Consider the following 13,090-nt stretch of genomic DNA (forward strand, 5'->3'; position numbering starts at 1 on the left):
ACATGTATATGTCTATTTGATTTTGCTTAATAATAATAGCATAAACACATATATGTAATTGGATCCAACTTGTGGGCTATCTTCTCTTTTTGTATGATTATGACTAATATTTACCAATAGAACCTTAATTTGCATATTCTTATTGTATTTTGACCAAAAATAGCTTTATTGGGCAACTTGACAATGAATGCAAGATTATTTACTAGCTAATACCAGATGAAATCAAAAGATCACGTATAATATATGGTATTCGTATTGTTAAGTGAAATCAAATAGACACATGCATATATTTATGCTATTCGTATTATTAAACAAAATCAAATAGACATATACATGTGTTTAAACAAAATGTATTCACACACATTTTTTTTTTAGGGTTTCCCTCACATACATAATTAGTGAGGGATGGAAATATTCATTTTTGGAAATGTGAGGGATGGAGAAATTCATTTTGTGAAATGTGAGGGATGAAAAAATCATTTTATAAAATGTGAGGGACGAAAAAATTTGTTTTATAAAATGTGGAGGACTATAGATCAGATTATGTAAAATATAATTTGACAAATTTACCCTTCAAAAATGATCACGTGCCTTGCACGTGATGGATTCCGGCCAAAAAATGATCGGAAACCTAGTTAGGGACTAAATTTGACCGATGTGAATATGTGAAGGACATAAAATTACACTTTTAAAAGTGAGGGACGAAAAAAGTCATTTTATAAAATGTGAGGGACGTTTTGGACGATTTTCCCATGAAATAAACATCTAACTATTTCATAGAGTAGGTAGTGCATCCAAGGCCCAAGAAAGTGTTGTTGGGGATTGACGTCCCCAGCGTGCATGTATGCAATTTAAAGCCTAAGAACTGCAATTAATTAAATTGTTGGGTTCCATGTGTCAAAAAATTTACATGATAACTTATGCCAAAAACCACGTAGTTTCGGAGCTCATATAAATTCGAAGCAAGAATTTAGAAACTTTTTGTTTCACTAAAAGCATGCTCAGTTGCGGCTTTTCTTTGTGGGTTTTTTGTTTTTAATCGAATCATGCATTTTGTAAAGGAATATAGAAGAATGTAAAAGGATGAAAATAATACATTCTTTTGTGAATAATGAAATTGCATAAATAAAAGTATTCTTTAAAAAAAAAAAAAGAAGACTTACTTCATCGTCAATGAAGATCAATCTCTTCATTCGTGACTTTTGGTTTTTCCACACTTTTGCACATGTCCAAAGCGTAAGAGCATGCGGTTCATTGTTGGAGAGTTATTGGTCTTGGTCATGGATTTGAGTGGAATAATTGATGCTTGTGAATACATTTTCTTGTATGGGTTTTTCAATGAAAATCAATTATCTATATAGATTCATGATTCATCAATGACAAATCAATATTTCCATGGAACTTTTTAATTGATTACAAACTCAGAAAAATGATCATGCACTTGAAGTGAATTGAATTCATTAATGGCCTGACTAAGCTAATTAATGAAAAAGGCTGGAGTCTATAAGTCTTCAAGCATCAAGTCTAATCAAAGCTACATTAGTCAATTACAACTGCAATAGAAAACCGACTCCCATATAAGAATATTCATTCAAAAATTAATAGGAGCAAAGGGAACAAAAAAAAAAAAAAGGATAATCGGGAAGTGTAGCTCAAAGAAAGTGAAAACGAAACCAATTATTTAATAAACCATGAGGATGAGGTCCAAGAATGGGACATACCTGAATACTATTTTGAAGTTTGCACGTGAAACAGAACTCTTCTGGATTTGATTAAACTTCTACTGCTTTAAATCTCCAATTATTAGTAGTTAATAGAGTTCTTTGTGTTGTATAATTGTGTTAGGGACTAAACCTATATATTTAGTTCTTTAAATCTCCAATTGGATTGAGATCAATTGCTAATAGAGTTCTTTGTGTTGTCTAATTATGCAGACATGAATTGCTAATACGGCTCTTTGTGTTGTCCAATTATGCGGACATTAATAGGTAATAGATTGATAGGTAATAAAATTCATATTAATCGGTAATAGATCCAGTATAAAGAAATTGGCTGAAATAGCTGAAGTCCCGAGAAGATTTCCCCTAGCTTTCCTTGTTAGCCTAAGATCCATCCTTCAAAAACAATTGCTGTTATGGGACTTTGGAGTGCTGTAGATCAGTTGAGGGGACGTCATGGATTTGATTCCAGGGTTGGATGGATAGACAGGTAAGTAAGGGGGATTTTCGTGGCTTGGAAAATGTCTGAGCCTGATGAGGAGAAGTTTGCTGTTTTTGGCACGGCTAAGATTAACAGCTATGAAGTTGGGGCTTTTGATCAAAGCACGCCAAGATTTACAGCCACCTCACCATATCAACAGAGATTTCACTGGGAAATGCAGTAGAACTTCAATCAGCAAGTCTTCAGGGAAATCCATCGTGTGCCATGAATAATCTTGTACCATGAATAATCTTCCAGCATGCCTCGAAAAGAAAGCTAAGGTAAAGCCAGAGATGTACATTTTCAGGAAAGCGTAAGCATCAGATGACATGAAAATTTGACTTGCTGTACTCAAACCTTGAAATTGACTAGGAAAATTACTCCCTGCTGATGCAACAGGTACGGGCTTAAAATGTATGGGAGAGTCAATTTAGCTATTTAGTCTTAGCTACTTAATTCCTAGCATTCCCCAAAAAAAAATTAAAAAAATATAAAAAATAAAAACTAACAACTAAGTTCTTGGCTCGCCAACCCCAATTAACAAGGCCTACTTTGCTTTGAAAAACAAAATGGCTGGCCTATAGGAGAAGAAGAAACTAATAGATGGTCACTTGTTCTCTTGATTGAGATCAAGCTTTCCTTGAAAACTACAAGGTCCAGACACGGGCCATACTGAACAGAAACATCACACTTCTTGTTGGCCAGGGGTAGCAAAATCAACTGTTCTCGGAAGGGTCTGCTCACAGGGAGCTCATTCTCCCTCCAGTCCAGGTTCAATCGAATGCGTGCATTTTTGTCCATGATCCCTTTAACATCATATTCCTTCATCACCCATATATCTGTATAATCTTCTCCATTTCTCCTCCATGTTGAGATTAAGGCAAGGGATTCTTTTGGAAGATCAAGATAAGGAGGAATAATCACGTCCACAACTGCTGCATCAGGCAATCCTATGTTTTGGACTACTTCACTGCTCGTTTGGAAAGAAAATTCCACTTTTTTCGCTTGCTGCTCTATCAAATCCGCTCCAATGCATTCGTCCATCAAGTAACACACTGTAATCTGGACCGCGTAAAACTGGAAACATGGCATCTCTCTCTCTCCAAGGGTTAGTACTGAGATTTTATGCATAAGCTTTAAATAGAGAATGAATTTAGTTACATGAAACTTGCTCTCAACCAATATAACAACTTTGTAATCTTTAATATCATGATCTCGACCAAATCCCCTCAAAATCTGGGCATACATAGACTCTTTAAAGTGTCCCAAGTGCCAGGGACAAGGAGGAGTAAGCCTAACTTCTCTAAATGCTGGATTAAATATGTGCATGTCAAACATATCCTTGACGTAATACAGACAGGTGCAATGAAATATGATGTCAACATAATAGCCACTGTTACAAAATGGGAAGTGATTTAGATCAGAGGAGGGGACATCAAGGGCTGATTCTAGGTTTGAATGACAAATAATTAGGGGAATTTTCGTGACTCCTGAGAGGCAAGCACTAAATGGGGAGACCGTCGTCATTCTTGGAATGATTAAGACGAATGGGTGGGACTTTGGTTCAAAGCACGCCAAGATTTACAGGCACTTTTCAATAACATCAGGGATTTCACAGGTAGGAGCAGTAGAACTTCTATCAACAAGTCTTCAGGTTATAAATCCATCTTGCTTTTCTCCATGTTTAAATCAACAAAAGACTACTACAGAATTGAATTGTAAGATGGCTTTCTTTGTTTTATTTAACTCTTGAATCCCATCTTTCATCACGGCAGCACTAATAATATGTCGATATATGACTCAAAGAAATAAAGACGCAGCAAAATCAAAGGAAAAAAGGAGCTCAAAACCAGTTAGGATCGATCTGAACTCAACCGACCAAAAAATTAAGGAAACTCACAAGCCAATTAGACTAGACAGGAAACTAGAAGCTACCAATATTGGCGTGGTTTTTCAGGAACTCTATCCAACCAAAAAAAGAAAAGGGACTACACCATGCAAAGTCATAATCAAATTAATTAGCAAATAAAATTACACATCTTTTGAGGTCGATGAAGTTAATTCTAAAAGAACTCGAACAACTTATGGCATATCACTGTTGGAGTTCAATTTCCTGGATCCGATTACACTTGATTGATATAATCTAGAATCGGACAGAACTGTCTAACGTGTACTACTTGACTATTCTAATTGAAGCCTTAAATAGTCCAGGTTAAAATCATTCAAACTCAATTATTAACCAGCTAGCAAACAAGTGTAGCAGTATAGTTTTAGACAAAGTAGTCAGTGCTTGATCATCAGCTATGTATATGGGTCCTATATGGTCAGTTTTTATCATGATTGAACCAAATCTTCCTATTTATAAATCACAACACCGACCGAGATTATCTCTTGTCACGTTGTACAAGGAGCTCACTCTTCCAACACACTACAGGTCCATTGTCGCATCGCATTGTCCAAGATTTACAGGGACTGATTTTGTTGGCCTTAGATTTTTCAAGATGCTAATTAATCAATATAAGCAAAAGCTACCATTGGATAGATAGTAAATCTAGACTTCTTTTGCTTATTGAAGAATTTGATATTTAGGTACAAGAGCTAGCAAATGAGTACATCAAACAACTGATATCAGAATCTGTAAATCAGGAGGAATGATCATATAGGCAACAGCATAAGCTAGGTCGTTTCTTGACTGAGGAGGAAGAAAACAAGTTAGTTTCCTCCGTCCTCTTTCGTCCTTTGGATTAAGTGAATAATAGCAAAACGAGAGAGGAGCAAGAAAATTAGACTTAACAAAGTTCTTCTCATGCAGCACAGCATTGGTGTCAACAAGCATTTACCAAATCCAATATCTTAAACCAGTAAGATTGATTTGTTGGATGGTTTTGGTATCCATCACATCATGATATTGTTCCAGGTTTCATTTAGAATAGGGATTTGACAGTATGCACACTTGATCAGTATTCTGCATATCTCCAAGCAAGCAACCTTATTTTTGGAGGTCTTCATATCCAACAATCATCGCCATTGAGTTGGTCCCAAGTTCCACATTTTTATATTACCCCAGGTTAAAAAAAATAAAAACAAAGAAAATTGGAAATTTAAGCTCTTGAGCTTAAACTCCTTCACTACCCAAAGGTTTTTGGAAAGAAAATAACTACCTCTAAATTTAAAAACTAACTGTGTAGTAGATAAAAATCAATTTATTTGAGCATGTATATGATAAATGCTAATAGAATTTGTCTATGCCAACAAGAAAAAGAAATCCAATTGCAAAAACACAACGAAGCTGAAACGTTTGGCTTGGAGATTATTTGGAGTAATATTTTGAAAAAATATTATAGCACTTTTCGCGATATGAAGTACTTGAGATGAAAAAGTAGTTGAGAATATAAAAAAAAATGATACAAAAACGTATTTGTGATGCAATCAAAAAAATTTTTAACAAATAAAACGCTATCAGAACACACTCATGCTTGTCTGAGAAGTCACACCTGCAATAGTTTCTAAGAACTGATAAAAAGAAAGTGTATAAAGGGAAAACAGAAAAGAAGGGGAAGAATCTTAAACACAAAAGTGAGAAACACGTTTGACAGATCCAGTTTGATAGACGTTTCAATAAAGTCCGATTTTTTTTTATTTCGATCACAAAGTGGTAAACAGGCCCCGAGTGGTCGGTTTCATACATCTTTTTTATGATGCAGACTTTAGGGGGACAAAAAAAAAGGGGGGAAAAAGATTAGAATTTATTCATCAGTAGAAATTCCATATTCAAGGTATGCATTCAATGACAAGGAAATTGTAAACTTTTTAGACATTCCAAAAGCCTAACTCACAAGCTTCATATAGAGAAAAAGACAGATTTATCATGGGAATGTTGGATTAATATAAGAATTTTTTCTTTTTTAAGTTGCTTAGCAATAGAAAAAGGATTCTTAGAGTCCTCCCTACTAATAATTTCAAGAGTTCGAATCCTGGAGTCTGATGGTTGAAAATGAAAATGGTGTTGAGGGGTGTGGGAGCTTAAAAAAAAAGAAATTGATGTACCAAAGATCTTTTCAAAAGTTAATTTCGATACTTTGGATTTAAAAGTCTTGGAAAGGCACAACTTGCTTTTGAAAAAGTTCCTCCAGGAGTCATTGAAACTAATTTTTCAAAGTTAGAAGGAATTTAAAAGCGTATCAGATGCAAATGACGACTTCTCTACAGAATTTTCCAATCAGACAAAAACTAGAATAAACTTTTATTAGTTTCAAGTTTCAACACGAACTGATTCTTAGATAACATGACTCAAGTCCTATAGTAGACTATGTCATTCCCATAGAACATTTATAGGGGCAATTATATTATGCTTATTCCGGGAATGATGCCAACTCTGCTTTTAGAAAACATTTTCTTTTCTATAGTGTGCCTTTATTCTTATTAGAACTTGTCTTTTATGGAAATAGTTCTTGAATTGCTTAAAATCATCCAAGCATCAAACACAGTGCCAAAATTATTTTTGCTTAAAATATCAGGGCTTAAATCTGTTAAAAAGAATTGTGGATACATGAATTATTGAAATTGATGCTTATTGAAAGTTGTAATACATAATTTTTTTAGTAACTAAAAGTGCCTAAGTGGTATTGAGAGGACAAATTGCAATGTCACTTCCCTTAAAAGTGATGGAATAGACACTTGCGACACTCATCAGCCCACTAAGAAATACATTGTTGACCATACAAGAAAAAAAAAAAGGAGTTGGTCATGGATTCTCATGCAACAAAAAGAATAGAAAAAATATCTTAACATATGTAACGAATTTGTCTTTACATTCCCAAACTACAGGAACTAGACCAAAGAAAATCTTGTACAAGCAAAATATCAGGGTGGTTTTGTTTATATATGCAGCAATATTTTCTGAAATGCAAACACCATAAGGTTCAAAACCAAATCATCATTTCCTGGTCCAAATAAAAATTCCTCTTCCTCTGAACAGCAGCTAATTGAAGCAAAACTTCCTCTAGTTACTAAACTTTTTTTTTTCTGCATGGAAAGTTTAATGCATTTTCTCATCCTGATTTGTGTGCTAACCAACTCTCATTCGGAAATTGCTGCAAATGAATTCCAAGAGCAGAGCAATTTAGAGACTTATATCGTCCATGTTGAGTTACCTGATCCAGATGATGCTGAATATGGCACGAATGCCATAACAGGTGAAGATCTTGAAAGTTTGTACAACTCTTTTCTGCCAACAACTGCTACTACTGCTGCAATCTCAAATGCAACACGTCCACATATAGTTTACTCCTATCACAATGTTTTCAAAGGCTTTGCTGCGAAATTGTCAGCTGAGGACGTGAAAGAAATAGAAAAGAAACCTGGTTTCGTGTCAGCACAGCAGCAAACGCTACTATCATTATGTACAACCCACACTCCTAGCTTCTTGGGGTTGCATCAAAACTTGGGTTTATGGAAGGAATCAAATTATGGCAAAGGTGTGATCATAGGAATCTTGGACACTGGGATAGTGCCAGACCATCCATCATTTAGTGATGAAGGAATGCCTCCACCACCTGCTAAATGGAAGGGGAGATGCGAATTCAATGCGTCAGTTTGCAACAACAAACTGATAGGAGCAAGATATTTCCACGATGGAAATGGTTCTCCATTGGATGAGACTGGCCATGGTACTCACACAGCAAGCACAGCTGCTGGAAACTACGTCCAAGGTGCAAATGTATTTGGAAATGCTAATGGAACTGCAGTTGGTATTGCCCCTCTTGCTCACTTGGCAATGTATAAAGTATGTACAGCAATTGGTTGTTTTGAGAGCGATATTCTAGCTGCAATGGATGCAGCTATTGAGGATGGGGTTGACATTATTTCTGCCTCCCTTGTAGGAGGAGATTATCAATTTTATGCAAATAGCTTATTGCTAGCTGCATATAGCGCAATGGAGAGAGGAATTTTTGTCAGCTGCTCAGCAGGAAATGACGGTCCTTCTAAGAGCTCTTTATCCAATGAAGCCCCATGGGTTCTAACTGTTGGTGCAAGCACCATTGACAGAAACATAAGGGCAACTGCCGTGCTTGGTAACAAGGAGGAATTTCAAGGCGAGACAATAAATCAGCTAAAGGATTTTCCACCAACTTTATTTCCCCTATTCTACTCAGGCAAGAACCAGGACGATATTAAGTCTAAATATTGTGCCTCAAAATCCCTAAATAACACCGAAGTCCGAGGAAAGATTGTGGTCTGCATTGATGGTGGTACGATATCAGGAATAGAAAAGGGAGAAAACATCAAGGCTGCTGGTGGTGTTGGCATGATCCTCATTAACCATAAGAATGATGGTTATACCACATTTGCTGATGCTCATGTTCTTCCAGCAACCGATTTAAGTTACGCTGATGGATTGAAGGTTATTGCCTATATAAACTCCACAGAATCACCAATGGCAGCAATCTCGTTCAAGGGGACTGTCTTTGGAGACAATCACGCTCCAATGGTCGCTTCATTCTCTTCTCGAGGCCCCAGCCGAGCGAGCCCTGGTATTCTGAAGCCAGACATAATTGGCCCTGGTGTAAACATTCTTGCTGCCTGGCGTCACTCCATAGAAAACAACACTAACACAAAATTCAATGTACTCTCTGGCACTTCAATGTCTTGCCCTCACCTCAGCGGCGTTGCTGCACTGCTCAAAAGTGTTCATCCTAATTGGTCTCCAGCTGCTATTAAGTCTGCAATCTTGACCACTGCAGATCTAGTGAACTGTGCAAAAAACCCCATTGAGGATCAGAGGCACCATCCCGCAAATATTTTTGCCATTGGTTCGGGCCATGTTAACCCATCTAAAGCAACCAATCCGGGTCTTATTTATGACATTGACCCGAAAGATTACATACCTTACTTGTGTGGATTGAACTACACCAACCGGGAGATTGGTATACTCTTAAAACGTAAGGTAAACTGTGCAGTAGAGTTGCGAATGCCAGAAGCGCAACTAAACTACCCTTCATTTTCAATCAATTTTGGATCACCCGTTCAAAGGTACACAAGGACGGTAACTAACGTTGATGAAGCTAATTCAACTTACACTGTTAAAATTATACCACCAGCAGGTGTCAATCTGACAGTCGAACCTACTACTCTCGGTTTCTCACAGGCAAACCAGAAGTTGACATATGAAGTCACATTTACCCTAGTAGCATCACCGGCTAAAAGTAGAGTGTCTCAAGGATCTCTATCATGGACTTCAACAAAGTTCTCAGTCAGAAGCCCCATTGTAGCAACTATCAATGGAAAGTAGGGGCTTTAATACAGATCTCTTCTTTTTTTTTGGCTTTTCACAAGTAACTTGCAGACTTGCAGTAAACAAAAATTTTCAGGAATACAAAAAATTGTGTTTCATATACAGTAACAACATCAATTTGTAAAAAATGTATATCAACTACAACTTATCCTAAGATTTCTTATACACTGGTTATGTTACAAAGTTAAATGTGAGACCTGGGTTGCTTCTTGCATTAATTTGTTGAAGCACAAATTAATGGCCAGAAGGGATGGTTACCACCCTAACCAAACCAAACTGATCAACACAAGTTGTTGACAGTATGTAAATGCTTTGTTCAAGCAGTACTTGTCATTGCTTAGTTGCCTAAATTCAACTTACAGAAAGAGGCTAAGCAAATTTATTGCCTCAACTTGCAGAAATGAACTCCTATTCCACGCACCCAAAGGAAACAAGAACAACCATCATAATTTATCACTACATTGTATTTGTTCATTCCCAGCTTTGACATTACACTATCTTTTCAAAACCAGACTGATATCAAACAATTCCATCATTTCCAGATTCAGATACAGCCAAAAAATTATAACGAAAGATAATGAAGTACAGCAACCATTAGCACAAACAATGACAATTAGAACCATAAAAGCTATAACATCAAACACCCTGAAATAGTAGACCATAGAAAGCATATAAATGGAGAAGAAAGAAGAGGAGCAAAAGAAGTCCAAAGCATGCTTACAGCAAGACAGCTAAATCCCACATGGCGGACAAAGCATCTAGTTTTTATGTTAGTTGAATCCATCAAGTGACTTGATGCTTCCCACATAGTGCTGCTATCTTGTATTTAAGCTAAAGTAGCAATTGATAAAAATATTGCATCAAATCATGCAGACCATAGAGCAAGACATAGAGGTCTGCAGAAGTGTATTCCTCCAAGCACATGTTGCCTTCAATATTGTCATGTTGTACTGACCAAAAAGAAAGGATGGAAAAGAGTGATGTAGCAGTGAAGAAGTATCTGTGAAACTGCCATTTTTCAAAGATTGATCCCAATACCCAAAATAAAGGATGAGACACGTCTGACACAAAGATGAAAAGCTAACACCAATTAGGTAAATCACATGTTCCAGAAACCGAAGCTAACTATGAAGTTTTGCTCTTTTTTTTTTATCTTAAATGACAAACTACAAAAAAAAAAAAAAAAAAAAAGGTTCAAAATCCAACTATAACTTTGCCTTTGGGAGACATCATCAGATTCATAAACTTTCAAAGATGAACAAAAATGCCAGTTTCATTCTCATTTCACTCCATGACAACTTTTGCCCCAACAGCTTTCATCTTCTCGATTATCTGCTCTCCTTCTTCCTTTGACACTCCTTTTTTAAACACTGCAGGCGTCTTCTCCACTAAATCCTTTGCTTCTTTAAGTCCCAAGTCAGTGAAACTCCGAACCTCCTTAATAACCTTGATCTTTGAAGCTGCATCATAGGACTCCAGCTTTAGTTCAAAAACAGTCTTCTCTACTTTCTTCTCTTCCTTGGCAGCTGTTGCTGGTCCCTTCATTGACACTGCACCCATACCAACGTCTCCAGGTTTCATGACCCCCACAACTGGAGGCTCCTTCATACCCATCTTTTTCATCATTATTGAACCAAGCTCTGCAACTTCAACCAAGGTAAGCGACGATATTTCATCAACTAGTCTCCATACCCTCTCTGTTGGAGGACTACGATGTTCGGCAGAATCAAATGTAGCAGGATCATAATCAGCCGGAAGCCTTCTTTGGTCGACTTCTATTTCCTCCACATCTTCTTCGTCTTCTTTCAATGCAGGCTGAGCAAACCCGCGAGCCATCCCAACCGAGTTAACTAATTTATGCACAGGACAGAAAAAGGGCTTCCTAAAAAGTTCATAAGGCAACTGATGCCTTAACCGCGAGAACAAACTCATTTTGTAATTCAGTAGTATCCGCTTTTACAGGATTGACTTAGAAACTACCCATTTGATTCTCCAAGACCCACAAATCAACAGCCTGTGCATTCAAATTTAAATCTTTATCAATCAATCAAATAGGCATTTTATCAAACACATGGATAACAAAAAAAATGAGCTTGGAAAAGCACGAAAGCATTACAGTTTTAGAAAAGGATTATGACAAATTCGTATCCGAAGGCCTGAAATTTAAAAAAATAGAAAAAATATTGTATATAAATGCATATCCACGAATTCCACCGAGAAGAATATACAAGCATTGCAAATAAAATGCGAAAAAACTTGTCTACACTAAACTGTGAAAGATATAAACTGCTTACCACTAGGTGGGAAAACCCACCTCAGTAGTGGTCGGTGGTGTAGAGGAGAAGGGGCAGCGGCGGCGTGGCGAGGAGAGACCGTTGTTTAAGTGGTGGAGAGTAGAAATGGTGGATTTTGATGCTGATACCGCGCTAGTAGAATTGGGACTGAGTTCTGTTTGCTTAGAGGTTCAAAGCCGGGTTTACTTGGTGACAGGTGAAGGCTTCGGGTCAAAAGTGAGTGAGTGTTTGAATTTGTAACTTCAGTCCTGGTTCTTTTCCTTTTTAGTCATCTGGCCACAATGTTTTGCAGAAGTTTTCATGAACACAGACAACTATATAACTAGGCCTCAGGAGTCAGGCCAAAGAAATAATAACAATAATGAAAAAAAAAGTTTGGGATTTCGTTTAAAATCCAAAAAATCAGTAAGCTTCAAAAATTTTGTATTTTGGGGTGAGATTTGTTATTACTGTCAACTCAACAGCTATAAGTTTGAGGCTTTGACAATACCTTTCAATTATTATGAATACAATAATATAACAAAAAATAAAAGCAAGTCTTCTTTTAAGGTTTTCATTGTTTGAAAGTAAGACATTATGTATTATTACATGACCTCCTTACTTTTAAACAACAGAACTGTTGATGTAAGAGAAATTGGAAAATCTTCAAATAAGTTTTCGTTTGTGTGTAATTTTGTTACTTAACAGTATTAAGTCCCGTTCGGAGTTTGCAGTATTTTGATAAAAAAAAAAAAAGCACTTTTGAGATGTTTGGTGAACATCATCTTATAGAATTAGAAGTGAAACTTTTGATATTAAAAACACTTTCAGCAAAAAACTAAAATTTGATATTTTTATAATTGCTTTTGTATTTTAAAAAATAAAATATTAAATTTAATCATTTTACAATATATTATGAACTAAATAAAGAGATAAATATATTTAAAGAAATTTAAAATTACACATTATCCAATGCAATAAATACTTTTTGAACTATGTATTCAAATAATATATTTAAAAGTATTTAAACACTTAATAAGTAATTTTATTAGAAGGTCTACAAGGTAAAATACCTTTTCATAAGCTACTTCAACTCCAAACACACCCTTAATGGCTTTACACCGTGAATTTTTTCTTCTAAATCGTCCAAGTTTACCAGTCCCTCAAAAAGACAGTTATTCAATCCTACGAATCTGAAAATACGAATTGGTACCTAAATATCATTTTGACTTTTTGGTACTCCATTGTAAATTTCCACCAACAATTTATTTCAAAAGTTGCACAAGTTTCTTCAAAAATTTGATATGACGCTAAGTGGTTAAGG

At 36.1% G+C, this 13,090-nt stretch overlaps 3 protein-coding genes across 5 annotated transcripts; 1 reads left to right on the forward strand and 2 right to left on the reverse strand.

Annotated features, from left to right (window-relative positions):
* Window positions 1-2,736: 2,736 nt before the first annotated feature.
* On the reverse strand, window positions 2,737-3,726 carry LOC113783201. Its single transcript, XM_027329275.1, has one exon. The coding sequence runs from the start codon at window positions 3,724-3,726 to the stop codon at window positions 2,737-2,739; it is 990 nt and encodes a 329-aa protein (XP_027185076.1).
* A 3,514-nt stretch (window positions 3,727-7,240) lies between these two features.
* Window positions 7,241-9,490, forward strand: LOC113783203 (subtilisin-like protease SBT1.7). The gene has a single exon (XM_027329277.1). The coding sequence runs from the start codon at window positions 7,241-7,243 to the stop codon at window positions 9,488-9,490; it is 2,250 nt and encodes a 749-aa protein (XP_027185078.1).
* A 992-nt stretch (window positions 9,491-10,482) lies between these two features.
* LOC113783546 (50S ribosomal protein L7/L12) lies at window positions 10,483-11,977 on the reverse strand. 3 transcript variants are annotated; one of them, XM_027329710.1, is made up of 2 exons: window positions 11,808-11,977; window positions 10,483-11,507 (listed from the first exon to the last, which is right to left on the reverse strand). In XM_027329710.1, exon 2 carries the CDS (start codon window positions 11,423-11,425, stop codon window positions 10,778-10,780), a length of 648 nt encoding a protein of 215 aa, XP_027185511.1. In that variant the 5' UTR covers window positions 11,426-11,507; window positions 11,808-11,977; the 3' UTR covers window positions 10,483-10,777. The 3 variants fall into 3 exon arrangements, with proteins under 3 accessions (XP_027185511.1, XP_027185510.1, XP_027185512.1); XM_027329709.1 differs by having other exon boundaries at window positions 11,788-11,977; XM_027329711.1 differs by lacking the exon at window positions 11,808-11,977 and adding an exon at window positions 11,610-11,628.
* Window positions 11,978-13,090: the final 1,113 nt, after the last annotated feature.

Source organism: Coffea eugenioides, chromosome 9, assembly GCF_003713205.1.
Source record: "Coffea eugenioides isolate CCC68of chromosome 9, Ceug_1.0, whole genome shotgun sequence".
Classification (NCBI taxonomy): domain Eukaryota; kingdom Viridiplantae; phylum Streptophyta; class Magnoliopsida; order Gentianales; family Rubiaceae; genus Coffea; species Coffea eugenioides.

Bases quoted from the DNA above. Each gene is read 5' to 3' on its own strand.
- LOC113783201 (XM_027329275.1), bottom strand. From the start codon at position 3,726: ATGACGACGGTCTCCCCATTTAGTGCTTGCCTCTCAGGAGTCACGAAA.
- LOC113783203 (XM_027329277.1), top strand. From the start codon at position 7,241: ATGCATTTTCTCATCCTGATTTGTGTGCTAACCAACTCTCATTCGGAA.
- LOC113783546 (XM_027329710.1), bottom strand. From the start codon at position 11,425: ATGAGTTTGTTCTCGCGGTTAAGGCATCAGTTGCCTTATGAACTTTTT.